This window comes from Aspergillus glaucus (genome assembly GCF_001890805.1).
Source record: "Aspergillus glaucus CBS 516.65 unplaced genomic scaffold ASPGLscaffold_3, whole genome shotgun sequence".
Lineage (NCBI taxonomy): Eukaryota > Fungi > Ascomycota > Eurotiomycetes > Eurotiales > Aspergillaceae > Aspergillus > Aspergillus glaucus.
The window spans coordinates 1,365,371-1,392,547 of record NW_019170455.1 but is presented as its reverse complement, the minus strand read 5'-3'; the positions used below and the strand labels follow the sequence as shown (position 1 = coordinate 1,392,547).

Genomic DNA, 27,177 nt, shown 5'->3' with positions numbered 1-27,177 from the left:
GATCAGTCGCTTTTTCCAAAGTTGCTTCATGCACCAATCACGGACACGGGGCTCCCTAGAGACACTTCGGATTCAGCCATGAGCCCCAGTTTGGGAGAGGCAAAATGCGCCCCCGAATGGTCAAGCATACACATTCAAGGGAAATAAATGCATCTATAGCAGCGGGTCAGCGTCGATATCAATGTCGGACTACATACAGACTCTTCGATCCCTTATTACGAGCGGCTATAGTACAGCAGATACTATATAGCATCTTTTCGATAAATCTTGATAGAGCAGAGCAAGGAATAGATACCTTGGGCTGTCTGTTTGGGAATCTTCGCGCAGCTTTACCTAGCTTCGAACTCTTATTAGCAGGCAGGCAAAAGGATCCTTGGTCAGAGAGAGAAGAGAAAGAAAAGAAAGCAATTTCACTTTTGTTACGCCTGACATGCTGCGCATGGCCTTCGGGTCTTGGAGAACCTGTTGCTTGGCTCCCAATCCACTGGGTCGTCTCGTAAACCAGTGGAAATTCCTCTCTAGACAATTGAGTGTCACCGTCGACAGCGTCTTTTCAACCATACCCACAGTTCTTGTTGTAGGAACTGATCCTGCAGCAACAACGGCGACTTGGCCCTGCCTGGCCCTCCCAAACAGCCCGATGATCAACGATGTTTCCAACCTCTCCCATCACCGTGCATTGTCGGATACGATATGGATATGGCTCTTCCTCAATGAATCTGAGTCACCTTATGATATTGGCATACGAGACTCCCGTCTGCTATTTAGACAGCCCATTCGTCGGCAATTTCCCAGCATTCTCGACCTACAAATCCCTGCCAGCTGGTCTTAATTTTTTTTTTTTTTTTTTTTTTTTCCTTAAACGCGAGTCGATAGCTTTACTCGATAGCACATTGTTTACCTGTCATTCTACATATATGGCGAGATCATTTGACTAATAGCTTTATTGGATAGGAAAATGTTCATCGGTGGCTTGAACTGGGAAACCACAGACCGTATGCTTCATCCCATTGAGATCGCGTTAAGATATCTTGTTGAATGCAATCTAACCGTTGAGACTAGAATCGCTGAGAGACTACTTCTCCCAATTCGGAGAGGTACAAGAATGCACCGTAATGCGCGACAGTGCTACTGGCCGCTCTCGAGGCTTTGGTTTCTTGACATTCAGGGACCCCAAGACTGTCAACACTGTGATGGTTAAAGAGCATTATTTGGATGGAAAGATTGTAAGCAGTTAATATCCTCTCCCTCTCGGGCAAAAAGACATAAACTTACGATATACGAAAGATTGATCCCAAACGTGCGATTCCCCGCGACGAGCAAGAGAAAACAAGCAAGATCTTCGTCGGTGGTGTGAGCCAAGAAGCGAACGAGCAGGATTTCAAGCAGTTCTTCATGCAATTCGGCCGTGTTATCGATGCGACTTTGATGATCGACAAGGATACCGGCCGCCCTCGTGGCTTCGGCTTTGTGACGTTCGACAGTGAGGCGGCAGTTGAAGCGGCTCTATCGCGGCCCCTCGATATTCTGGGCAAGCCCATCGAGGTCAAGAAGGCCCAGCCACGGGGCAACCTGCGCGATGAAGAGGAGCGGAGGCGTCGCGGCCGGGAAGGTTTCCGCGATGCAGGTCAGGCTGGCGTCGATAGCTCTCAGCAACAAGGCGCTGCAGGCCAAGCTGGCATGGGTCCTGGCATTACTCCTCAGATGATGGCACAGTATTGGCAGCGCATGCAGCAATACTTTACCATGATGCAACAGCAAATGGCCGTCGCAGCCGCACAGGGTCAAGGCGGCATGGGCGGTATGGGAATGGGTGGAATGAACCCGGCCATGATGCAGCAGATGCAGATGAAACAGATGCAGCAGATGCAAATGGGCAACAACCAGCAGCAGGGAAGCATGAGTCCTCCGTCGCAGAGTCCCACTCCGCAGATGCAGAACATAATGAACCCCGCTATGATACAGCAGATGCAACAGATGCAGCAAATGCAGGGCCAGGGCCAGGGCCAAGCCAACAACGCGGCCACCGGAGGCATGCAAGGCCAGATGGGTATGGGCAATAACGGCAGCGGTGCTGGCTCACCAGCGGCAGCAACAGCAGCAGGAGGAGGAGGTGCAGGAGGCAACTTCACGGGAAACCGTGGCGGACCCGGTTATAACGCTCATGAACAGATTGCGTTCGAGCAGCAGAAGTACGAACAGCAGCAGGCTCGTCGCGTCGTGGACAACCGCGGTTTCTCGCCGTATCAGCAGGGCGGCCCGACCTCATGGGAGGGCATGTACGATGAAGTTCCCCAACCAAACATCCCAAGTGGACCTCAAGGTATGACACGTGCCGGAAGTATGGGACGTGGTATGCACTCCATAACCATTACTTTTCATAGTGGATCAACAACATACTGACATAATACAGGGACTACTCCTCAACCCCAGGGTACTCCGCCGGCAAACGCCCCGACGGGCCCTAAGAACGCTGGGAAACCCGGTGCCAACTACCGTGGAGGAGGCCGCGGAGGACACCGAGGCTTCCATCCTTACTCTCGAAGCTAGGAAATGAAAAGGAGAGAAGAAAGGCCATGGTTAATCTGCCCACTTGATAATGCTGTTTTCCTTTGCAAAGAACTGCTGCGAAATAAGCTATCCGGCGTTTTTCCTTCTTTCCCTTTGTTTGAATACGTCTTTTCTTCTTTATCTCACTTTGCCTTGTTTTATTTCTTCCCTTTCGAGCAAAAACACAAACAATAGCCTGAGCATGATATTTTTCTTCTTGCTATTATTTGGCATTGATTCACTGCTCTCTTTTGTATGTGACAGAATGTATCTGTACCGTGCATACACAAGCATGTCCTCATGTGGGAGTACTCGGTCCCACAAGTTCGTTTACATTTAGCCCTAAAAATTCCGCCTCCGCCCTTTCAAGAGCCTGGCAGAAACTTGGCTTTTGAAAAATTTAAAGGCCAGCTCATTACTGACGGAGAGCAATGTATGTAGATCCGGTGCAAGTAGGACCACATCCGTCTAGCGAGGTCTTGTCAGATGGTGAAAGACCGAAAAACTCTTCATTATTTGGCGAGGGTTACGATTATGATGACAATGATTATGATGATAATGATTACGATGATGAAAACGATTACCAAGGGTACAATGACAACGAGTATGATGACACCGGCTATGATGACTATGACCGAAACTCAGATCTCGATGAATGACTCGCTTGTATGGCGGTATGATTGAGATATTATTGCAATCAAGGTGTGTAAAGATGCTTGCTTGCGTTCTGATCACACCTGAATAGCAGTATCGACACTAGGAGTTAACATGTTGATACGGGCGAGATCTCGCGGATGGGAAGAAGGGGGTGTAGGTAGTCTCGCTTTTCTCTTCGGTTTCGTCTTTTTTATTTTCCCATACCCATTAGCTATCCACTGAATATATTTGTTGAATTCTGGCTGCATAAAAGCAATATACAACACCACATCAGGCATACTAAACAAACATATAACCTGACGGCCCCAGTAGATTCCTGGGCCACAAACAGGTTAATGGCAGGCAGTGATTCATGCAGCTGCCTAGTCTTTACCATAGCCATCTTCAAGGGCCGCTCTCTTACTTCTCAGTTAGTACTGATTACAAGCAGATCTATTTAATATTTTTTTGTTCCTCTTTCATCATGGCCAAGGCAACCCCTCTATGTTATAAACACACATCGCAAGGGCTTGCATCGTCCGCCATTTCATATTTCTTAGACGATAGGATTGCAGAGCTTACTTCGCAGCAAGAGACGTTAATGGCATATAAAGAGGGCCTCTTCGAATCAGAAACTCTCATTTCAAACGAGGATTTCCAGGCTGAACTCCAGGCAGTCGTGGAAGCAATTGCACTGAGGACCAGAGACCTGCGAATCCTGAGCGGGCAAAGGAGATTGGTTGAACAATATTTGGAAACTGATACTCACGCAAAAGGCTCACGGGGTAAAGAACCGGCGTTGGAATTTCTCGAAATGGCGTATACGAGTTCCACTCGTTTCGTGCATGGTGATGGAGGTAAGCTTGAAGAAGGCCAAGGTCGCATGCTTGAAACATGATCCTGGGTTTCGACAGAGCATTATCTCACGCTATGGTGCGAGCGACCAGGAGATGTATTTAGCATGGTGTCACGTAACCAATTTGTGGTGGCCCAAAGAGCACGTCAAGACTGCTCATCTGGACCCGGAGCTTCTGATCGATGAGGGGATCGCGTTTCTCTTTGGGCTCAAAGAGGTTGTTCTTAACGATGCTCGCAACGGCCTTTCCGCACAAGACTGTCGAAATCTCCCTGGACAGTGGGAAGATAGCGATTATGCCTATTTCATCCACAACGCATCAGAATCAATGGAAGTGTGTCTTGGTCGACCAGAGCATCTGGGATGAAATTGCCTACGGAGTAGTGGGGTTCAATCCAACCTTCATTCGCTATAAGGTAGGTATCCCCTTTGTCTCTTTTTTGCGCCATCGCAGTCTTCGGTGGCCCTACTAACGTTTCTCAAGGAATTAGATAACAGGCAACTAACGTTCCTAACGCCGAACAGACCAGCCCGCCGATATCTATATTTCCGGTCTCCTAGTTACATACCTATATGCTAAGATGATTAGAAACACAGCCTTCGCTTCTACTACTGGCAGCTTTAATGAGTTCTGGCCTTTGTCCGGGAAGTATCTAGGCTGGTCGATTCTCAGATCCCTCGCCCGGGACCTCTCGGGCCTGGAACTGCCCCTTTCGCTTGTGTCTCATACATTCAGCGACATGTTGGTCTCGGACTTGGGAGCCGATATTATCGGAACGACTCTGGCTGTTGAGATGCATCGAACAATGACCGAGAGCAACAAAAGGTGGGAGAGGAGAGACGATGAGGACGAAGATGAGGAGTAACTACCATTCTCAGCATTTGAAGTTTCTGTTTAGCTATTGACTATCTAATTGAAATAACAAACTTCTCTTGCTTTCATTTCTTCTTTCCTGAATCTGAGTTGTCTACCATTTGTCAAAGAGGTGTCGTAACAGTACAAACTTTTGTCTCCTTAGTCAGCTCGGGTGCTGTAACTAACTAGCTCAGCAGTTGCTTATCATCGGGGGCTGGTACTATCCAGTCAGGGGGAGCGAGCAGTTTTATGCAGAGAGCAGTGATAGCGGAGTGATACACGACCATTTAGTTTGGACCGATGACAGAAAGGGAAAGCCCTAAACCTTCAATTGTCGTCTGGTATGGGAGATATAGAAGGTATACGAAGTTCCATGGGGAAGAGTTGGACTTAACTAGTCCTGCTACATATTTCAGGCCTTTGCGCACTTTATCCTCTGTCCCAGCCTAGCTCGCTAGCTTCATTCACCACCTAAATATCCATTGATCATCCATCCATTGTCTTTCCTTGACAGAGTCTTGAAAACGCCTGCCAATGGGTCACAAGATCCCTGAGAAGTCCAAAGGAACGTAAACTGGAAAGATAATAAAGTGTGGATTCTTTGACATCTCGTCTAAACAACAGTTGCTGATTTGGACTAGTTACAAACAAGTCTAGTTTTGTACGCTGAGTCCAGTCCAGAGGTAGTGTGATAATGGTAAGATGCGGGCTGCAACGCGATGAGCATAGGATGATTCGCTAGATTCTTTCAAGAAAAGAGCGGGACAAGTTTCAGGCTGCATAGTAGGCAAAAAGCAACTTTTGGACTGACTTTAGCTGAAGAATTCCAGAGAATACAGGGCCCATGTACATTGGCTGTTCAATGCATATCAGTATATAATACGGAGTACACTCTCCATCGCCCAGGTATGTGTTTACACTACAACGGTTTACCAGTTATTCTGAGGGATGGTCATGTGTAAGACTCGTATGGATGGAAAAATCAATTTCAAGACAATACTGTACTTATCACTTCTGGACGGGAAGCCCTATTTTCGGTCGTAAATATACGGCTGTAATTGTACAACCATTGCACTATCAGACAAGATACAAGCAAATAAATCACATAACCTTTTTCAGATAAACAGTAATACAAGGCTGGCTAAAGTAGTATAATCCAAAAATCTAAAACGAAAGATACAACGAAATAAAGGAATGAATGAACTCGAAGATCTATAAAAAAGGACCGTCCCAATGCGATAAAGTCGTCAAGCCACCCAAAACAGAACCAAAGCAGAAAGGAGATGCCAAATTGATAGCTAAATGAGAGAAAATGTCGTAAAAATCCATCAAGTCCACTGGACTCATTTAGCCAAACCAGATGCAGGCTTAGTGGGCTCATGCCCTTCCACTGAACTATGGCTGTCACGACTTTGTCGGCTCTCACTTCGGCCGATGTGGCCGCTCTCGAGATCACCAGCGCCAACCAAGTTATCGGTACTTCCCCTAGGACTGGAACGGACGTGCACCTGGTCCTTATAGGGACCGTATGGGCCGGTGTGGTTGAACTTGGCCATTTCGGCGTACTCTTTGCGCGGAGGGTTCTCCATGAGCAGCGACTGCCGTGCATCGAGTGGTGTGAGGTCATCGATGTCACGATCCATTTTTTCTGGAAAATGTGTGTTAGCAGCTGTTAAAGAATGATCAAAGAGAAAATGTAACTTACCAGCTTCTCTCTTCCGCCTGGCATGAGGGTTCTCGCGGACGCACGCCATGATCGCATTTGTAGCAATCAATATGGCCAAGACGCCAGTGAGAGTGGATTGGATGACAATGAGGACGATGCCCGTGGCAGTTTTGGTGGTCTGGGAAAGGCCCAGCTCTTCGACGAAGATCAAGACACAGATCACCGACAAAACACGGACTACCTGGATGGTGATGCTAATCCACTGGTGCGACTTGGCGACATAGGGACGGTACCACAGCAAAAGAGCCAACATCAGAGCTTCCACAATCAGCTGACCGGCCGTCTGGACCAGCCCGTGGCCGTTTCCGCCAGCGATGATGCAGCCCTTGATGAACATGTACATGATGGCTGGAACAAACAGCCACCAGCAGTCCTTCTTGTAGCTGTCGTAAAAGAGGCTGTATTTACGCCAGTTGTCCTTGTCATCGAACAGACTGGAAGCGTCTCCTTCCGTTTGCTGGTATTTGCGAGCCAACAAAAAGATCCGGAAGGCAAAAAACAGCAAGACTGCGGTGAAAATAAGAAGCGTGGCGCAGGCAAGGAGCTTGGCAGCCCAGGAATCCCCACTGCTGAGTTGATAGACGCAGTACAGTACCCACGTTCCGTAGAGAACGAGAATCAGGTTGGTAAGGGTACGCCCTAAGAGACCCCAGTAGTCTTTGCGAAAGTTCGAGAGTTTCTCCGGGAATTTTCCGTACATGGCCCATACTTCGAGGATAACTTTGAGGAGCAGAATGCCAACAGTGATAGAGGCCACAACAATGGCGAAGATCAGCAGTACCGTCATGAAGGTATTGGCTTGGGGAATGGTGAGTTGTTCTGCATAGGCCTCAATACCAGAGACAAAGTGATGAAATCCGCCGCCATCGCCGCTGTCGCCGTCACGCTTGACCAAATCGGCAACACCAATTGCCATATCAACACCACGCTTGGCCTTGGACGAGCTTGACGATCCATTAGAGAACTCGACAGACGCATTGCGAAGGAAATCGTAGTTGTTGTCCGTAAGATTGCCGCCGGTGGTTCGTCTAAAGGAATCGATTGATTGCTGCATTGAGCCCCAAGGGATCAGACCGGTACTGAAGGCAAAGTTCTTGGAGAAACTGCGGTAAATGGTGGGATAGTTGACGCTGAGCATGCCGCTGGTGGCCATTGTTTGGAACCACCCCATGACTTGGGCGAAGCCTGGCCCATGGCCCATCCCGGTGGCTGCCCCCGCGCCGTGGCCGACAAAACCAGCGGCAGAGACTCCGCTCATTGCGAAAGCGGCCCCTGCCACACCGGCAGCAGCATAAGAAACGCCCTTGGTTTGCATGGACCGGCCATTGGACAATTCCGATTGCACGCAAGAGACCTCGTCTCCACTCTTCTTGGAAGTCAGTTTCAATTCCGCCTGCCCATCCAAGTCAGGGACGGCGAAGGCGAGGGACGGGATCTGACTGGCGAAAGATGCAGGGATTTGCTGTGATCCACCAGCGGAAAAGGGACCCTTGGGGACTGTGAATAGAATAGTTAGAGGGCGAAATGTAAATAGAGCGATATAGCAAAGAAGTATGACCTACCTGGGCACAGCTGGTCCATGCGATAATCGGGGCTGCAAGGGTCGAATTCTTTCGAATAGATGTTATTACCGTAGGCGTAAATGGTAATGGAGGCAGTGACATTCTGTTCCTTTGGGCTGGTTCCGGCCACATTGAAGACGACTTCCTTGGTGGAACGAGTGTATGTAAATTGGAGGTCCTGGATCTCGATTTCAGAGTCAGTCTGACAGGAAGACAGACCCTTAGTACTAAGAGTACCGCCAGCGAGACCCAGCGAGGGCAAAGAGCCCAGTGCGAACAAGGCAGCCTGGGCGAAAAGAGTGAACCGCATGTTGACAGGGAGTTGCGATATACAATTCGATTCAAGACACGATCATACGTCGAAAGAGAACGAGGGAAGAGAAACGGAAGCTGATACTGCGATATGTATGCGATAGAGTGTAAGAGAGCGTGGGAGATAGTAGTAGTCGGAGTAGACGAGGATTCGATCAATTCGGTATTAAAAAGAGGGTATGCGAGAAACAGAGCGCTTGGACTGGACTAGCCAGTTCGACCAGGATCAACCCGGGGTAAGAAAGAAAAGAAAGACGAGTGTGAGTGAAGAATCAAGAAACCGAACAAGGAGCGTCTGTCTGTTTGAGCGATCAATCAAGAGGCTTGCAGAGACAGTCAATCGGACTCGTTGGATGGGTGGTAGTAGCTAGTATCGCATTCGAGTCCTACCCTCGCAGTCGAACGAGGGAATGGACGAGTCAATGGATGGTTTGGCTGGTCAATTCAAATGGCCGAAGGGGAGCCAGAGGGAGAGACCCCTTCTTGACGCTGGTGATGCAATAACGAGTGGTGGTGGAGGGGAAAAGGAGATCTCGCAAAACCTAAAGGGGGAGTTCGCAATGAAAGAAAGACTGGATGAATTGATAACGACGGAAAGAGAGTCAGTCGAAAGAGAGAATGGCTAAACAAATCGCATAACTATACAAACAAGCAGACGAGAAAGAGAGACAGAGAGGAGAGAGAGAGAATTGAAGAGAAAATCGACCCAACGGCCTATTCTGCATGTTTCAAACAAGCAGTTGACAGTTGTGGCTGCCCCTGACTGACTAAGCGCTCTCTGCTGTTGGTTCACCCCCGCTGATTCGCGGACGAGATTCATGGGTGGCCAATGGTCGCTCCATAATTCCGCATAAATTAACGTTCTGATTGGACCAGTATGTCGGTCTAAGGAGCGGGCGCTAATGCCGCCATCAGACCGTCTAGACTCTACATGGGGGGGGGTTATGCACGAATTTCTCTGCTTGTTGGACGGAGTACCGAGTATAGCTACATGTTAAAGCGTTTATCCAGGTTGGCATGTGCTACATAGCACGGCTTCAGAGTACAGAAGGATAGAACACAATTATGTACAAAGTATGTACTACGGAGTACACTAAATAAAGTGCTAAATAAAGGACAAAGACCCACACTGTTCCAGGCACGCGCCACACTTAACCGCCACATGCTATATGCACTAACCCCATTCGGGCGGTGGCAATGGGGTTGATCATCGTCTCCAAGAATGTACGGAGTACCCCATTTACTGCTTCCAGTAATCATAAACCAGGGGCACCCTATCTAGAACCCAGGATCATCATGCTTTGAATATCTTCTCTCCAACGAATACAAATCCATGCATTCTGATATCACTTAATCTATAAAAAAAAAACCGCCGCTTCTAAGAATAATCACATTTATTTAACTAGGCGCTTATTGAGATATCTAAATCAGACACAGCTCTCCACCCGGTGGGCCAGCCTCCTCCCACCCTAGAATCCAGGTCGGTCCTTGCTGAATCTCGCCTATTTTACAGGGACTGCCCTGTAGACAATCATATGTAGAGTAACAATTATCCCTCGATTCATATCTACATCCCTGGCCGCGGTTTGAGTCACGACTTTATACAGGTATCATAAAATACCCACTATCGACAAAAGACGGGCAAGACTTATCGCCCTGGAATACCAAACCTTCTTTCCAGGCCGTCCTTGTATTGGTCATGTTACTCAGAGTATAAATGTCTTGACGGCCAATCAATCGTCCATGCTACTGTCTCATCATAGACACGCAGGTAGGAAAGACAATTGCTCATTTCTGAGTCTTCTGCGACTCCCGCATCGCTGCTCTTGCACTCCGGCTCCCCCCAAGTTTTGGTCCTTTGGTAACCTCTGGCTTGGCCGCCTTGGTGGTCGTCGTGTTCTTCTGTCGCGCCACCCGCCGGCGTGATTGAATCGCATCCATAAAGTCTCTCCGGAATTGTTCGGCAATGCGGTCATCGGCCGCCATATCATCCATTCGTGGCTCGTCGTCCGGTTCATCATATACATCCACTATCACAATCATGTCAATAGGGATAATGTCGTAAGATAAAGGGTAGATTGACTCACATTTGCTCTCCTGCAACACTTCTTCAACCAGTCGATCTCGTTCAATATCTCTGCTACTTCGTCGTTTGCGATCTCGCCAAGCTTTCCTGTCTTGTTCGACTGCAGTCTTCTCACTGGTATTTTCCGCGGGTGTTGCTGCTGCTGCATCACCACTTCCTGCAAGTCGCCTCGTCGCGGCCTCTGTTCGCGCGATATTCTGTAGCTTGGTCTCCTGGCCGAGATCGATCTCGTGTAATTTACCAAGAGTCGCTGGTTCACGCCGCGCAAAGTTGGTGCTGCCGGCCGGTCCACTAATGGCTTCGTTTGTAGTAGTTTCTGAATCAGAGGTATCTTTGGGCATATCACGCCGATGACGCTTAGCCATTTCGGTTTCTATAAAATCCATCCTTATCTTGTTAGTCCCCATTGCCGACAGAAAGGCAAACCATAAAGAAGATATCGCGTGGCAAAGGGACCATACATGTGCTTATCCACGTCCACTGTTTGCCCCGTATGTACGGTAAATCGATCACACATCGCTCGTAGTCTCTCGTCTTCAGTCTCTTCTGCGGATCGCTGTGCTACAGCCTGAGCATCGTTGTCGGTGGTCTGGCGCGAACCGGTGGTTGAGAACTCAATACCACCTTTCCGAGTCCTTTGAGGCCGTCGAAAGCGAACAACGTCATCTGTTTCTTGGGGTGTTTGTGCCGTAGAGCTCTCTGTATCGCGACCGCTATCACCGTTCACTTCGCTGTCTTCTTGTTCGTGGTCTGGACGGCGTCGCAGGAACTTTCGTCTCTTGACCGGCCGAAAGAGCGATTCGGGGGCCGGTTGAAGCTCTGTGTCCATATCCGTTGTCTTGTAGGAAATGTCGCAAAAATACAGGAATAACTATTTCTTTCTCGGAACGTAAGATGAAAAGAAAAAAAAAAAAAAAAAACAAAAAACTTGGTTGTAGCTATAAACGAGGTCGTTGAAGGTGTCAAAGATGTTGAAGCTACAACTCCGGCGGCGGCGACAAATGGCGAGGTTCCAAACGGCACCCAAACACCGATCCTTTCTTCACTCTCGACATCTACCACTCCACTTTCACTCTCACTCTTTCTTCCACAACCATTGCTCTCGCGAAACCCTGAAGCTCCATTCTGGCTTAGGGATATTGTCAATTCCATCTAGACTGCCAGACTGGCTGTCTTTTATCCACCATGAATCCTTCAATCCCACCTTCAACGGCCGAATACGGCGGAGGTACGTCCAACCCAGACATACAGGGCGCATTTCGAGCAGCCTATTTACTCTCCTTCCAAATCACAATGGTCGATGCTAATGTATGACGCGTATAGATGAGGTTTCTGCCATTGTGCTCGATCCCGGATTTTCCACCACGCGCGCCGGTTTCGCTGGAGAAGACGCCCCGAAATCGTTGGTCCCTACATACTATGGAAAATATTCCTACGAAGGTCAAGAGAAGCTTATCTTCGGCGACGATGTCTTCGTCACTCCCCGCCCCGGGCTGTCAATCCACAACCCGATAGGTAGAGATGGGATCGTGGAGGACTGGGATATGGCAGAGAAAGTGTGGGAATATTCGTTCGCGTCGCGTTTAACAGGGGCTAAGCCAGGGAATCCTTTGCACAATGGCTTAAATGATGTCTCTAATGGCGAACTTCTCACGGACATGGAAGTTGAGGATACCGAGAAGCCCCTCGCAGATAGTCCGCTTTTGATGTCGGAGTGCGGGTGGAATCCCACCAAGGCGCGCGAAAAGACTATCGAGATTGCCATGGAGAATTGGGGAACTCCAGCCTTCTACCTGGCGAGAAATGGTGTTCTTTCTGCGTAAGTAGCCGTAAATTCCTCTGTTCGCGCAGTTTGAAGGAGGACATTCGTCTTGCTAACAGCTCTTTCAGATTTGCTGCAGGAAAGGCATCTGCCCTTGTAGTCGATATCGGCGCTTCCAACATCTCGGTGACCCCAGTCCATGACGGCATGATCTTGAAACGTGGTGTCCAACATTCTCCTCTGGGAGGCGATTACATCTCGTCGCAAATCCGCGCGCTGTTCAAGAACAACTCCCCCCAACCGATCACCATCACGCCTCACTATCTCATCTCCTCCAAGACCGGCGTCGAGGCAGGCCAGCCCGCGCAGGCCAAGTACAAGACCTTCCCTCCCGAAAAGGCACCAGACGCATCCTACCGAACCCTCCTCGAGGAGCGCTCGATATCCGAGTTCAAGGAATCCGTCGTCCAGGTCTGGCCCGGCCCAACCAAGCTCGCTGCCATTGGCCCCGGCGGCGTTCCGAACGAAGAAATGGCCAAGACCACCCCAGCACGACCGTTCGAGTTCCCCGACGGCTACAACCAACTCTTTGGCGTTGACCGTTACCGCGTGGTGGAATCGCTGTTCGACGCCAAAGCCGCGATTGCCGACCCTGAATCGCCGTTCCCCGCGCCGACGCAGGCACAAACAGTCACGGAACTTATCAAGAGCGCCCTCAACGGCGTCGATGTTGACATCCGCCCTCACCTGCTGGCGAACGTCGTTGTCACTGGAGCTTCCAGCTTGCTCTATGGCTTCACGGATCGTCTGAACCAGGAGCTTATGCAGACTTTCCCCGGTCCTCGCGTGAGAATATCGGCACCTGGTAACACATCGGAGCGGAAGTTTGGCTCTTGGGTTGGTGGAAGTATCCTTGCTAGTTTGGGAACTTTCCACCAGATGTGGATCTCGAAGAAGGAGTTTGATGAGCATGGGCCGAATATTGTGGAGAAGCGTTGCAAGTAATCTTTTCTTATTTCTTCCTACTATTTGATTTTCTATCTATATTTCGAGAACCCCTTGCGCATGCGGTCATTGAATAGGTGGTTTGCTTGTTTCCGTTTTGTTGCTTTTTCAGGGCGTTTTTCTGCGCTACTTAAGTGGGATGTGGACGAGTGTCAGGAACTAAGGGTGCTTGTGTAAGGATGAAAGCAATGATCCTTCATATCATAAAATCGCTTCATTTATACGAGTAATGTCATCAACTTTTTTCTTCTTCTTTCTTCTTTTCCCCCTTTGTCCTCTTGGATATTGGTCGTGTTATTTTCTCATTCATTATCTTATCCCTCAATTTCAAGTTGAAAAAAGAAATTCGCGGGTGTAAGCAGTGTTGGGTATAGAATTCTCAAATATGGATTATTTTCAGATTTATATACATGGGTATTGTACGGAACACCCAAATTGGGGATGAAATATACATCAAGTCCCCATATTCATAAATTCATAGGCGCGCTGTTCGTGCTTTGTTCTTCGCCCCGCCGTCTCCTGTTTCAAAGGATACGTGTCGTATCAGAAAGAGGATCACTGCCTATATGCCGGACGGATTCCCCCCGTATTCTCCGACGGGATGAGAGAATAGATGGATTTTCGTGGAGGTGCCGGAGTACGTGTCACGTCGAAAGGGCATGATCCCTTCATTTGGGGGTGCGCGCGGATAGGGTGGTGTAGGAACCCGGTGTCCGAGTATCCCGGGTGTTATGACCACGCAGATGACCGAAGCGATTCTTGCGATTTGTAGGATATGCGAGGCCGCCTGTTGACGCAGTTTCCCTTGGCCAGGTTTCAGGCTATCCCATATCTGGGTTGGACCCTTGAGACGGGGTCATGTGGGCTGACGGGTCGGTAAATGGGAAATGATATCCCAGAATGGATAAAACGATCATCAGAAACGTCAGATTGCTGCTATGTCGGTGAAGCAGTGCGGACCTCAGTAATCTGTTCATAGTTAGCGTCTATAATTACATAGGAAACGAAGAAAGGAGGCACCCTTACCGGCGGAAGTGGAAAAGAAGGAAGGGCCGTTATTAACGACTCAGCATCTCCCTTTGTAGTTCCGGTTTCACCAGCACCATAATCAGTTAATCTGCCCTCTTCCTCAACCTCCTCAGTAAGTTCCGACTGAACGTCAAGAACATGTAGCCTCGGTGAAACCTCGCGTTTCGGTTTCAGCGAGTACGTATCCAAAGCTGCCGTTTCCTCCTGGAGCCAGGCCATTTGCCTATCCAAGTCCCTCTCAAATGGTACTGCAGACTGAGGTCTTTCGGAGGTGCGAAGTGCGTTCGATGATCTCTTGCGGAATGCACTCAATGGGCCTTCCTTTAGTTTCAAAGAGGCACGGCGGGTGATCTTCTTTTCCTTCTTCTCTGCTGCCTCCGTTTCCCAAGCATTTGCTACTTGGTCTGTCTTAAAGTATTGTAGGATTTGATCCTTCATGTTCTCCTGTCTTGTTGAGGGTCGTGGCGGAATTGGTGTATCAACAGGTGGTACTGGCGGTACCTCTGGCGCAGGCGTATCCCTGTTCGCACGTTTAGTTTTCAAACGATCCAAGGAAATACTCCGATGTTTGGGTGTATTGGGCCTTTCTGAATTAGGTCGATTCTGCGTGGTTACGCAGTCCTCACTCGCAGATCGTTTTGGTAGCATAACCCTTGAGAGCTTCCTACTGAAACTTCTGTGAAGTTTCGGGGCAACCGTGTCAGCGCCAGGGTCACTTTCTGTCGCCTCGTTGGCGGATCGTGCACGGCCAGAGGTGCTTTCTGCTGTAGCGGGACTGTCCGAAGCTTTAGCGGCTCTAAGATTCGGGACGCTCTTCTGGGCCATTCTTCGACTTCCAATTTGTCTGGAAATTCCTGGCGAGGACCCTGGTCTAGTGAAGCCAGGATCATGTGGTAGTGGTTTGTCAGAGAGTGGACGGCTGGAGACGGATGGCCCTTTCTCAAATAGTCGTTCTCTCAGTGACCTTGAAGGGGGTAGGCTCTGGCTCTGGGGAGTATTTAAAGATGAAACCTGCCGTACGTTAGGGGCTGACGGTATTTAATTAGACAGATGGTACCATGTACGAACCTTGTCTTTCCTGCTCGCCACGCCTACGCGCCGTTGCATCTCCGTCACAGCCCGGCCAAGTTGGACAAGCGCGGATTCGAGGGCAGTTCCCTTCTTGCGCAACCTTGAGAAGGTGTTATTCCATCCTTCGACGTTCGCAGCCATAGAATCAAATACAGCCTGCATGTGGTTGGGCAGAGGGACATTTTCCGTGGCAGACTGCCATAGGTAGTGCCACAAGGCACGAATAGCCTCTTTTCCCTTGGATATATCCTTAAGCGCATCTTTGACTGTAAGCGAGAAGCGCTCAATGGCATGTTCAATTTGGTCGTTATAACCAATCATGGAAAGCCGGAAGCTTCGATCCGCAAGCATTCCGTCAAACACGTCCAAGTTCTGCAGAGGCAAGCTGAGATATTGAATTCGGGTGCGAAGGTCGAGTTGAATGATCAGAAAATCCTCCGAAGTCCTTTCAAGGAACCCGTCCATCTCGTCAACATGACTTTGAAGGATCTTGAGAACTTCGGTATCCGATTTAGCTAGCCCTTTCACTAGGAGGTGAACACCGAATGACATTTGCGCAATGAGTTTCCAGAACGGATGATACCTGCGATTGTTTCCAGTCAGTCAGTGTTGCAGATTGATAGACCGGCTGACTGCTTGCCTTTCACCAGGTCTCTGGCGCCATCGTCTACCACAGAGTCTCTCATAATTGGCATTCTCAAGTAGGTTCCTGCGCCGGGACTGAGCGTCCAACTCAACCGTCCAATCATTCTCCGTTCCTTCAATAGCTTCCACAATCGATTCATCAAAGGGGCCTTGCAACTGGGAGATCGGGTGAGCAGGAGAATCAACCTGTTTTCTTTTTTCCGTGCCAGCTGAGACACCGTGTTGCTCATGAGCTTTCGAGATAGGCGCCATTTGCAATAGAACCTTCAATGGCCCGGGGCCCGTCAATCATAAGTTGCTGGGGAGCTGCCGGTATACAAATGTAGGTTGGATGTTATATACTTCTCCACATGCACATCAGATGAGCAGCGAGAAAAAGCTTTGCATGCGCCTGACCGATTCAAATCGCATGTGTTCAACATCCAGAGGGCCGTCAGCGACTGATCCCTCGTCCAAACAACATGTCCATCACGGCGGAACAGAGCGCGATATATACAAATAGGTATTCAATGCGAGACCGACACGAAGCGGTGTTTCAGTAGGGTTATAGAATAAAAAAAGAAAAGAAAAGCAGCCACATGTAATGCCAATTCAGCACACGCGATACTTGGATATTAGGCGACAGCGACAGCGACAGCGACAACAATAAGATTTAATTGAAGCAGCAAATAAAGAACGAGTTCACTGCCGCACCGGCAATCCCACGTAATATTGCTATGCGACAAGACCGAATAACAATGGATTACGGGCTGCCCGTCGCGGACACGATGTTTCAGGTTCGGCGGAACTCCAGACAAGCCCGACAAGCAACACGTAACAAAAGATATGGCGATGAACAGAATAGCACGATGGAGAAATGAGCAAAAAGTAACGGGAAAAACCGAGAACCAAAGGGAAAGCAGGAATAAGTACAGGACCGAGTCAGGGGCAAAACACCAGGGTGCAACAAGCCGATGCAATTAGCTTAGATGGTCGATTATAATCGAAGCCGTGGTCGACGATACATATTTCTTTCTTCCCTCTTCCTTATCGTTCATAATTCCTCTTCTTCTCTGGTGAGGGAAATGAAGGTTACCGTGATTTCGTGGTGAACCTTCATCTGACTCGCGGGAGTTTGGTGGACAACTCCACACGGACCGACTATTCAACAGCCAATTCCCGTTGTCCTTTTTAATTTTAGCACAAGAGATAAAGAGCCGACAAGAACCGTTACCTATTCTGGAGAAAGGACTCGGAAGAATATCGTAAACGGAGAAAAAAGACGAGATGAGCCTCATTTCCTATTCCTCGTGGGTGGTTCCGCTGCCGGTCACGGAGGATCGCATGTCATTTCGGAGAATTGAACTGTTTCAGAGCTGTTGTCTTCCTATTCCACATCATTCGCCTCATGGAGTGATGCATTTAAATCCAGTCACATTTTGAATGGGGTCCGTGCTATGACTGACATCTTAGACCCATCAGGTCTGTTCCTATTCGCACAGTCCGAGCCTGGTCCAAATGATGATGGTACGGGTGTAATATTAATAGTAATGTTATGGGCGTCTATTTTGTCACTGCCGGTGATGACGATGGGCACAGCCCGGATATATCTTATGAGCCAATGAAAGACCACGATTGTTGTTGTATACATGTCTCTGAACAGAGTACGCTGAGAAATGCGTACAATCATGTATTGTCGTTCGTTTTCTTTTCTACCCTTTTATGTACCACGAAACAGCAGTCAAACTGCTCCATCGCTGTGGCCTTCCTCGGTGAAGAACACGGGATCCCAGAAGTTGGTCGGGAGAGACAGATCCAGGAAATCCCCAAAAAGCATATCTATATCTGCGAAACTGTCATTTCCGGGAACGTCAGGTCCTCCCACATCCAAGGATTCCAGCGGGGAAATATCCTGAGCAGAAGTGGTGGCTAAATCCTCGCGAGGAGCCACTTCACCGGAAGAAGTCAAATCGTTTGGATGATGATAGGATGGCCATGCCATGGCAGGCGCCGACGCTGGAACAGTAAAATCGGATACCTTGCCGGCTGACGTTTGCTTTTCGGACTCAAAGCCATGTCCACGAGTTTCCGGCTTCAGCCCCTCGATGTGGTGCAATGCTTTGCGTCCCAATCGAGCCATGGCTTCTGCAGAGTACCAGTATGTTCCAAATCCTTCTAGCAGGGCGCAACAAGCTTCCAAGCCACGCTTAGCTCGGTCAAAATGAGTGATCAGCTTACTGGAGCGGAACTGCTGATATGAGACCCCCATTGAGAGGGAGAGAGCATATGGGACGACAGGTAGAGGTGGGAGATCTTGCGAGCATTCAGAAGCAACAATAGAATTTATCCGGACAGCCGCAAGACCTTGGCGAACATATGATGGTTCCAAACCATCAGATCGATCGGACAGTTTCGGTCTGCATGAAAGAATGCCAACTGCATGGTAGTATAGTTCCAATATGCCTGTTACATTGTTAGTCATTTGGGCCCCCGGCATTCCGGAGAAAGGTAGCGCACCAAGAGTTGTAAAGTCTAGATCGTCTCGCATATCGTCGCCGACAATCTGTTCAAAAGTTGGAAAGTTATCTTCCCATCCAACATTATGATCTGCTGAAGGTCGGTAAAACGATATCGCCGTCGACAGCAAGTCAGAAATAACCAGCCAAACGTCAAAGGCAGACCGGGGCGCAGAAGTCTTGAGATCAGGCTTCTCAATCCCGATGTCACGGTCAGCTAAAATGATAGGGCGACCGCCGATACTGGCATGCATCTTATCTAGAGTCCAAAGGCACCAGAAAAGCTTAGAAAGCGAGTCCCCTGGTGCCCGACCGGGTCGATTCAGGTGTAGCCCTGCAGTTTGAGCCTGGTGAATAGCCTGGCAGATATTCATCGATGCTGCTTCTGCACCTTCATAGCCCTCGCAATGTAACGACATGAGCGCCAGAATACGGATACCGGTTATACGATCGGACTCAAGTCCTGCGTTCATTGCAACTGCAAGCCCTCTGTAGATTTCGGTGCAGAACTGCCGAGAACTCAAGACCGGGCCATCAATAGTCAGACGCAATGCCGACCCTGCCGCTTGGTCTTTTGCTGCCACCAAGCATAGTGCCCTCTCGAGGAATACAGACGCCGTTCCATCGGAGTGTGCTTTCAAAAAGAGGTCCTTATCGAGCAATGGCAGAATGTGATTGACCCGGGAAAAGTAAATAGGAATTAGCCGGTCCCGGGTCGGCAATGGGAGGCGCTCACAGGTTTGTAGAGCAGCGGCATATCGTCGCTGCAAGAATGCTGCGATGGGCTGTTGAGATGACAGGCCTGCCGTGAACGGTATTTCTATGCCAGACGGCTGTCTTTGCTGTCTTCCATAAGCATTTTCGTCGCCATCGATATCATCCTGACCGGCGGAGCTGATCCACAACCCAATCCGGTCTCTTAAAGGCTTCGAGGATGGACCATCCAGTCTCTCGCGGATGACAGCTTCAGGGTTCAGATCCCCCACGAACCGCTGCATCCTGGCACCAGCTGATGGACCCGGAATAGCCGGTGGAGACTGTATTTGTTCACTTGTTGGTTGTTGGGCCTGATTGTCATGATGGCGGTTCTCATCATTTAGCCGCGGGCTTTGGCTGGGTTCTGTGCCTAGCTGAGTCCAGAAATGATTACAACGTTTCTTTATGCCGTCGTGGCTTGCTTCGCTTAGCTTTCAAGACCTCACATGGAAAACGGGCTCTTAACAGACTGTTTGCGACTGCATAGGAATAATCACCTTTTTCCGTTGGCAGCTGGTGCATGCCCGCGGAGCTCTTGAACGAGTCCGCGTCTGGGGAGTATTGGCGACCCAGGTAATCTCCATCTCACATGGTGCTGCTATATGTTTGCTTATAGTGATGCTTTGATTCTTGGGAAGTACTGTGCTTGTACGGAGTATACCAGTGCGTACTAGTACTCGCACTTACTCAAAGTGAGCTTCTCGGCTTTTACCCGATTGGGTCTTATCCAGCCACGCGCGCGAACGCGACGACGCGTTCTGGGGATGCTCTGATATGATCTATAACGAAAAGATATGCGCAGACAATTGATATCCAGGATCATCCCTCCTAATAACATACCCATCGATTTCTCACCAGCGTCCAATCTTCCCGCTTTGCGCTCCGTCGCATTCTATACCACTTTTACCACCAGCGCCGCCGCCAAAAGATCAACACCACGTACAATGTCTAGCTCAGCGGGCACCAAGCGGGATGCTGGCCATCTCAAATCCCCAGCGACAGACAGCAAGAAAACCAAGACCAATGGCAGCATCACTTCGTTCTTCGGTGCCCCCAAGGCCAAACCCGCCAACGCCGACGCCAACGCCAGACCCGCCAGTGTTGTGCCCTCCAACTTCAATAAGCAGAAATGGGTGGATTCGTTGACGCCGGAGCAGAGAGTTCTGCTTCAACTCGAGATCGACACTATGGATGAGAGCTGGTTGGCACGGCTTAAGGAGGAAGTGGTAACTCCGGAGTTTCTGGAGCTGAAGCGGTTCCTTAAGAAAGAGAAAGACTCGGGCGCGAAAATATTTCCTCCAGAGAATGAGGTTTATTCTTGGTATTGCGCATCTCCGGTTCTGCTACATTAGGGAACATCAGCTTACACGGATTCAGGACGCAACATACACCCTTGAACAAGGTCAAGGTCGTCGTTGTCGGACAAGACCCATACCACAACCACAACCAGGCCCACGGTCTAGCCTTCTCCGTCCGTCCTCCAACCATTGCTCCTCCATCGCTCATCAACATCTACAAAGAAATCAAGAACGACTATCCATCATTCCAGGCACCACCAAACAAAGGCGGACTGTTGATACCATGGGCCGACCGCGGCGTCCTGATGCTCAATGCCTGCCTGACGGTGCGCGCTCATCAGGCTAACAGTCATTCGAATAAGGGATGGGAACGGTTTACTCAGAAGGTGATTGATCTCATCGCGCGGGTGCGCACCCGTGGTGTGGTTTTTCTGGCCTGGGGAGCGCCTGCAGGGAAGCGTGTTGCGGGCATTGACAGAAAGAGACACTATGTGCTGCAATCTGTGCATCCGAGTCCGCTTAGTGCATCGCGCGGCTTTGTAAGTCCACCACTCTACTAGTTTTGTCGAGGATACTGACGGTGTACAGTTCAACAACGGTCATTTCAGAAAGTGCAATGACTGGCTTGCAGAGCGCTATGGGGCAGATGAAATTATCGATTGGAATTTGGTTCCGAAGACCAGCACAAGTACCGTTACTACTACCCAGAGCACCATTGTTTCAAAAGAGGAATCAACGGTCCCCGCCGAAAAGCCAACAGAGTCCAAACCCGTCGCGGAAAGCGGAAAACCTGCAAAGCCAGCAGACGAAGAAGATGAATTTGACGAAGATTTTGACGCTCTTGAAGCTCTGGTCGCAGAAGAGCGAAAGCAAGAGTAGGTATCGGTGCAGGTCACCAAAACGGAACCGAACGCAGAACTGAAAACCAAATTGGAGGCCGAGCCCGAGACCAAGGAAAACCATCCACCTGCTTCAAACGATATCCCATCTACTTAGAAAAAGTCGTTGAATGAATTCCTGACACTTGCAGCTATGGTCTGGATAAATGGCGTTTGTGTGTTTTTTTTTTTTTAAGGCATCTTAGAGCGGCCAGTTCCATAAGCTAGATATGTTCATGAAAGATTATCATAGATCTAGGGTTTGCCCATGGTAGACATGCACGTGATAATGCACGAAAAGCAAGCAAAACATACGTAAGTAGTTATGAGGAGCGTTTACACAACAAATCGGTAGAGCACAGCCTATGTGAACTGGGATATCAAGGATTTTGATGATCTTTGGTAAAATACATTTCCGGATCTGCATCATCGTTTACAATTCATCGTGGTCATCTCCGGTAGCGGCAGGAGCCTCGGACGAGGCAGCCTCATCGCCTTCCTCGGACTTCGCTTCCTTAGCGGCGTAAGCATCAGCTTGGTGCTTGCCGTTCTCCTTCACGAAGTTGGCCAAGTCATCCACAGTCCGGGTGCCGAGATACTCAACAGGAGAGTCTTTGGCGCCAGCGGGGAACAACTTGATAGTGGGGAAGCCAGTGATCGGCTCAGGGACATCGTTGGCAGTGGCATCGATCTTGGCAATGGTGACCTTGGAGCTAAGACCATCGGCGTAGAGGCTGGCAAGCTCGTCGTACTTCGGGGAAAGACTGTATGCGACAATTGATTAGAGAACATGAACGTGGTGATAGAGAGATTTTCCTTACGCTTTGCAGTGTCCACACCAAGGGGCGTAGTATTCAATGAGAACATCCTTCTCGTCATCAAGAACAATATCCTTGTAGGAACGGGCGACGACGACCGTAACTGGGCCCTCCTGGGTCTCGGGAACAGGCTCAGACTTGATGCTAGGCTCAACCTTGCCTTCAATAACCTCCTGGATGAACTTGCCAACATCCTTGGCCTTCAGCTCCTTCTCCTGGTCATAAGGGTACTTGGCGTGCTTCACGGGGTCCTGAATGGCGAACGCCGGGAACTTCTGAGGGTCGAGGTTAAGGTTGCCAGCGTGGGCGCCGAACATCTTGGCGTCAATAGTGGCAATGTTGATGGATCCCCTGTGCTTCTCTGCGACAGGCTTGAATTCCTCGACAAACTTCTCGCGCTCCTCCTTGGTTTCGGCAAATATGTATGCCAACGGAATACCGGACTTCAAATTCAAGTTAGACGCTTGACTCTTTCGAACACAGAGGAACTGATACGAACCGTAATGTAGTCGGAGTAAGTCTCGGGACCAATTTCACCAACAAGGGGAGTGCTAGTGGTCTTCACCCAGTTGAGCAATGTGTCTTGCTCCAGCTCTCCAGGGTAGACAGCCCTTTTCTCGTCAAAGTCCTTGTAAAGAACAACAGAGGGCTGCTTAACACCTTCCGCCTTGGCGATGGCCGGGTCACTGGCAGCGGCGAAAAGGTAGTGATCTCTATGGGCCTCGGCAAAGGTGGTAAACGCCTTGTTGGAGGACTTGTCGTTTTCGTCAAAGTATCCGATAACAACAATCTTGTCCATGGTCTTGATTTCCTCGAGATTGGCCTCGGAAACGGTGGACACGGCCGGAAGGGACTGCTTAATCATGTAGGAAACAATCCTAATCAGGGATACAGTCCGGTTAGCACTCTGTAATGTACTTTCAAGTATTTCCCAGTCAATGGTGACTTACGATTCCGCCTGGCGAGCTCCCATATAAGGCTTGGTGGACTCAGGACCACGGAAGATCTTCATGGTCGGATAACCCTCAACCCCGTAGTCTCTGCACAAGTCCTCTTCCGCTGTACAGTCGACCTTGACAAGCGGGATGTTCTTGCCCTTCAACTCGGTGGCGGCCTCTTCATACTTCGGGGCCAGGGCCTTGCAGTGGCCACACCAAGGAGCAAAGAACTCGGCCAACACCAAGTCATGTTCCTTGACGAAACTGGTAAAGGTATCCTTGGTCAAGGAAACGACATCAGATTTGATGTCGGCATTTGCATCAGCGGCAGAGGCCACAGCAGCAGCCCCGACGAGGCTCAAAACCCAGGGTGCGAAAGACCGCATAGTTCAGGTTGTTGAAAAAGAAAGTGATCCCAATATGCCGAATTCCCACGGCAGCTGAATGAAGACACAAAAATAAAATAAAGATTGGAACAACAAACACCTGTGAGGATGTGGATGGGGAAGAGAGTTCAATATATGGGAAGAGAGCGACGACGCGCCTGGCGTTATTAAGTAAGAAAGGTCCGAGGCAGGCGATAAGGACAGTTTGTTCTTTCTGCAGTCATGGAACGAGCTGACTGGCCATGCCAAGCCCATCTGTACCAAGCACCGCAAGGGACCGCATAACAAGGTACATGGAGTACGGAGTATGTATGTATCGTAATTCTGTACCTAGGGCACTGAAACCTGCCATTCCTTTCAATTGTACTCTGTACTTTGTACTCATACAGAGTATAAAACTTGTTGTTTGTGATTCTAAATCATAAGTACAGTACTGTAATTACAATACTCGTTCGTAATCCATAGCTTCAGCTGGCTGATCCACTTTCAAGTACAGCGAACGCTCAACCAAGGTTACCACCTATCCAGAATATTCATCCTGTTACTAACCAATCGGTGAGGCCTGAAAAATCTCGTTATTGGCCAGCTACGATGATCTATTTGATCCTTCTACCCTGTATGGAGTCTCATGGGAAGCTAACAAGAGCACGATATTATGGATGTGCATAAGACTACGTATCTGGACTAGTGCCGGATCGCCCCCAGACCAAGGATCCACCAAGGCAATCAAAAGCAGCATTGACATTATCTATCATATTCTTCGTAAGGCCAGCCAGTCACCACCTGCAATAACAAAAACCATATCCCAATGAACGTCAATTAGCACACACTCCATTTAAACCATATTCCCTTGCGAGAATAGTAAGAGAGGACATTCCGCACAGAGTAAAAAAAAGAACAAAGCAACAAATCCTGATGATGTCATAAAAAAAATGCTGTTAAACAGTGATATATCATTCAGCCTCTTCCTTTCCCTGTTCATATCTTATTCACTTATTATCGCCTCGCCCTCGTCGGCGTGCTGTAAATTGGGAATTGTCCCATATTCGAGTGTAGTAGGTTCATACTTGCCCGTCAAGTCCGCCGCTAATTTAAGCGCGTCCCGCTTGCCTCGTTCCACATCCACAAGTAACATGAGTGGTAGTGGAAGGAATATGAGGATCGCCAGGAACAGGAAAGCAGGACGAATCTCCCCATAGCGATCGGTGACGGCGCCTACAATGACGGGTCCGAAGATGCTGGAGCCTTTGTCGGTAATGGCGTACAGTGCGTAGAAGGCTGCTTCATGGCCCGGGGGAATTAGCTCCCCGAAGAAACTGCGGCAATAGGAAGACAGCCCGCCCATCACAAGTCCGTATACAGCGCTGAGCGGAAACATCTCCCATGGTTGCTGAAGGCCCAGGAAACCCAGCGTCTTCACGGCTGGGATGAATCCCAGCAGGCCGTATAGTGGTACAAGCTCGAATAGGATTAAACACGCAATAATAGTTTGAGACGCTCGAAGATTGAGTAATCGAGACACATAGCTCCAAGAAAACGCACCGACCACACCTCCAGCCATTGCGATCACATTAATCAATCCAAGTGCAGCTGGTTCCATATCAAGCTGGGTTTTCGCGAAAAGCACGGCTGTCCCACTAACCGTGGCGATCCCATCGCTCAGTAAGAACCAAGCAGCTAGGAACAGTGTAAGGTCTTTGAGATGTCGCGCCCGTACGATGGTTTGGCCAAGGGATTTCCACGCGAAGCCCATATAGCCGATCCATGACTGGTATTGCTTCCCATTGCGAGCTGAAGGCAAAGGCGGTCCCGGACGAGCACGCAACCAAAGGGCTGCCGGTATCGTAAAAGTAAACCACCATAGCCCAATTAGAAAAAGGGCAATCCGTAAGGAAAACGTGGTTTGATGAGTACTAGCAACCACAAGAATGCAAAGAATCTGCAATATCACTGCGCCAATATAGCCTATTCCAATGCCATATGAGGATATCTTTGTAGAAAGATGCAGCTCCTGGGAGGTGGGCATGGAAGCAACATGTGCCGACTGCGTCACGGACACGCCATTCTCCATAGGGCCGGGCCTCAATAAAGGTGAGGTAGCGTCATCATTTATCTGGTCCTGGGGCGTATGATTATTGATGGACGTGACACCTTCGTCGCCGCTTCCTTCAAGTAAGGAAGGATGATGACGAACCAATAGCGGCAAGAATGAATTCAGCAGTACGAAAGATGCACCGAAGCAGGTGTTTGCTATTATAGCAAGAATGCCACCGAGAAAGAAGACCTTGGCGGATACGGCAATGAAGAGCATCGTAGATATGGCGCCAATGAAGGCAAATATCACCAGAAGCATCTTTCGATAACTGCCATGGTCCGCTGCCCCTGACATCGAGATAATTAGAATGGCTTGAATGAAAACACTCACTGAGAACGTATACATGGCGTAGCTAGCCGTGTTGATTTCGGTGCCAAGAATGTATATAATGCACTGGCCGGCACTTGATGCAGCTTGTTCACTGTATCCTGGGCTTCCGAATCCTATGGCTTGCTGGGAAGCTTTCCAGGTCGCGCTACAGGGTGTTGATTTGTCCGATAGCAGTACGCCGCGATCTCGGGCCATCTGCTCTAATGTGATCGGGAGGAAAGAACCTGCACTTATTAGACAAATAACGATAACACCCGGGTCATAAACTTTGACAAATATGCATACCCATTGCACACACAGTGAAGACTTCTGCTGCCCAGCCATAGCTGTACCAGCCAGCAAGCTCCTTCCGACTTGTTGGTCGAGTATCATCGCCTGGGAACTCTGGACGCAATGGACTGGCCTCGATGACCTCGTCTTCTTGCATATTGGTTCAGGTACCCTTCTCATATGACGATTCGCATGTCTGGAACACGACAAAAGAGCCGTATACAGGTTGGTGCAAAAGTACTCTAGGTTGCGTAGAACGACCGCTATGACAACAACAGGTCCTGGGAGGTCACCAAGCAGGAGTCAGCTTATATGTACGGGAAATAGTGAGAGGGAGCATACCTTGGAACTGTTGTAGAGTACACAGTAAGCAACTGATGGCAGGATAAGGGATCTTCCTCTGAACAATCCTATTACTGCTGCTGGCTGCTGTTTAGATGATGTCGACGCGGTCAACGATCAATGAATTTCAAGAGGGGAAACCAAAGCGAGGAACACGAGAAAAAGCAACTATCCAAGGGCTGAGCCTCAATTAAAATCGGATTGATTCGACTATATGGGAATAACTATTCTGCAAGTTGCCAAAGACAACAAACAATTTGTTGGCATATCCAGAGTGTACATGTAAAGTTACCATCACATGGTGATCTAGATGGTAGTAGCATTTACAATACAACTAGTATCATCGCGGTATTTGTATGTAAGCAACCGCCAGCCACTATTCACCAGCCACTTGAGGCTGATTCCGTACTCGTGCATCACAGCAACTTCGCATCGCATCGCATCCATCCCAATCAAAGAAGAATTAAGCAGCTCC

At 49.2% G+C, this 27,177-nt stretch overlaps 10 protein-coding genes across 10 annotated transcripts; 4 read left to right on the top strand and 6 right to left on the bottom strand.

The window, feature by feature from the left end:
- Nucleotides 1-958: 958 nt before the first annotated feature.
- ASPGLDRAFT_119208 (heterogeneous nuclear ribonucleoprotein HRP1) lies at nt 959-2,550 on the top strand (the record flags this gene model as incomplete). The annotated part of the gene is made up of 4 exons (XM_022540026.1): nt 959-995; nt 1,063-1,226; nt 1,288-2,353; nt 2,414-2,550. 4 exons carry the CDS (start codon nt 959-961, stop codon nt 2,548-2,550), a joined length of 1,404 nt encoding a protein of 467 aa, XP_022404732.1.
- A 1,120-nt stretch (nt 2,551-3,670) lies between these two features.
- ASPGLDRAFT_32508 (uncharacterized protein) lies at nt 3,671-4,908 on the top strand (the record flags this gene model as incomplete). The annotated part of the gene is made up of 2 exons (XM_022544181.1): nt 3,671-4,043; nt 4,568-4,908. The coding sequence occupies 2 exons, from the start codon at nt 3,671-3,673 to the stop codon at nt 4,906-4,908; spliced, it is 714 nt and encodes a 237-aa protein (XP_022404731.1).
- Nucleotides 4,909-6,241: 1,333 nt separating this feature from the next.
- Nucleotides 6,242-8,496, bottom strand: ASPGLDRAFT_118136 (transient receptor potential ion channel family protein; the record flags this gene model as incomplete). Its single annotated transcript, XM_022539933.1, has 3 exons — nt 6,242-6,546; nt 6,604-8,121; nt 8,187-8,496. The coding sequence occupies 3 exons, from the start codon at nt 8,494-8,496 to the stop codon at nt 6,242-6,244; spliced, it is 2,133 nt and encodes a 710-aa protein (XP_022404730.1).
- Nucleotides 8,497-9,869: 1,373 nt separating this feature from the next.
- Nucleotides 9,870-11,471, bottom strand: ASPGLDRAFT_43152 (telomere length and silencing 1 family protein). Its single transcript, XM_022545756.1, has 3 exons — nt 11,046-11,471; nt 10,586-10,971; nt 9,870-10,528 (listed from the first exon to the last, which is right to left on the bottom strand). The coding sequence occupies exons 1-3, from the start codon at nt 11,411-11,413 to the stop codon at nt 10,287-10,289; spliced, it is 996 nt and encodes a 331-aa protein (XP_022404729.1). The 5' UTR covers nt 11,414-11,471; the 3' UTR covers nt 9,870-10,286.
- Nucleotides 11,472-11,769: 298 nt separating this feature from the next.
- ASPGLDRAFT_118484 (actin family protein) lies at nt 11,770-13,351 on the top strand (the record flags this gene model as incomplete). Its single annotated transcript, XM_022539961.1, has 3 exons — nt 11,770-11,812; nt 11,908-12,403; nt 12,475-13,351. The coding sequence occupies 3 exons, from the start codon at nt 11,770-11,772 to the stop codon at nt 13,349-13,351; spliced, it is 1,416 nt and encodes a 471-aa protein (XP_022404728.1).
- Nucleotides 13,352-14,287: 936 nt separating this feature from the next.
- ASPGLDRAFT_22827 (uncharacterized protein) lies at nt 14,288-16,348 on the bottom strand (the record flags this gene model as incomplete). The annotated part of the gene is made up of 4 exons (XM_022543223.1): nt 14,288-14,320; nt 14,378-15,391; nt 15,449-16,034; nt 16,077-16,348. 4 exons carry the CDS (start codon nt 16,346-16,348, stop codon nt 14,288-14,290), a joined length of 1,905 nt encoding a protein of 634 aa, XP_022404727.1.
- A 1,468-nt stretch (nt 16,349-17,816) lies between these two features.
- ASPGLDRAFT_119178 (transcription factor domain-containing protein) lies at nt 17,817-19,931 on the bottom strand (the record flags this gene model as incomplete). The annotated part of the gene is made up of 3 exons (XM_022540022.1): nt 17,817-18,538; nt 18,593-19,748; nt 19,845-19,931. 3 exons carry the CDS (start codon nt 19,929-19,931, stop codon nt 17,817-17,819), a joined length of 1,965 nt encoding a protein of 654 aa, XP_022404726.1.
- Nucleotides 19,932-20,291: 360 nt separating this feature from the next.
- Nucleotides 20,292-21,524, top strand: ASPGLDRAFT_32502 (uracil-DNA glycosylase; the record flags this gene model as incomplete). Its single annotated transcript, XM_022544180.1, has 3 exons — nt 20,292-20,668; nt 20,725-21,184; nt 21,234-21,524. The coding sequence occupies 3 exons, from the start codon at nt 20,292-20,294 to the stop codon at nt 21,522-21,524; spliced, it is 1,128 nt and encodes a 375-aa protein (XP_022404725.1).
- Nucleotides 21,525-21,956: 432 nt separating this feature from the next.
- On the bottom strand, nt 21,957-23,665 carry pdiA (protein disulfide isomerase PDI1; the record flags this gene model as incomplete). The annotated part of the gene is made up of 4 exons (XM_022544179.1): nt 21,957-22,287; nt 22,345-22,784; nt 22,841-23,219; nt 23,292-23,665. The coding sequence occupies 4 exons, from the start codon at nt 23,663-23,665 to the stop codon at nt 21,957-21,959; spliced, it is 1,524 nt and encodes a 507-aa protein (XP_022404724.1).
- Nucleotides 23,666-24,320: 655 nt separating this feature from the next.
- Nucleotides 24,321-26,964, bottom strand: ASPGLDRAFT_164797 (MFS transporter). Its single transcript, XM_022542584.1, has 3 exons — nt 26,703-26,964; nt 26,376-26,652; nt 24,321-26,314 (listed from the first exon to the last, which is right to left on the bottom strand). Exons 2-3 carry the CDS (start codon nt 26,515-26,517, stop codon nt 24,651-24,653), a joined length of 1,806 nt encoding a protein of 601 aa, XP_022404723.1. The 5' UTR covers nt 26,518-26,652; nt 26,703-26,964; the 3' UTR covers nt 24,321-24,650.
- Nucleotides 26,965-27,177: the final 213 nt, after the last annotated feature.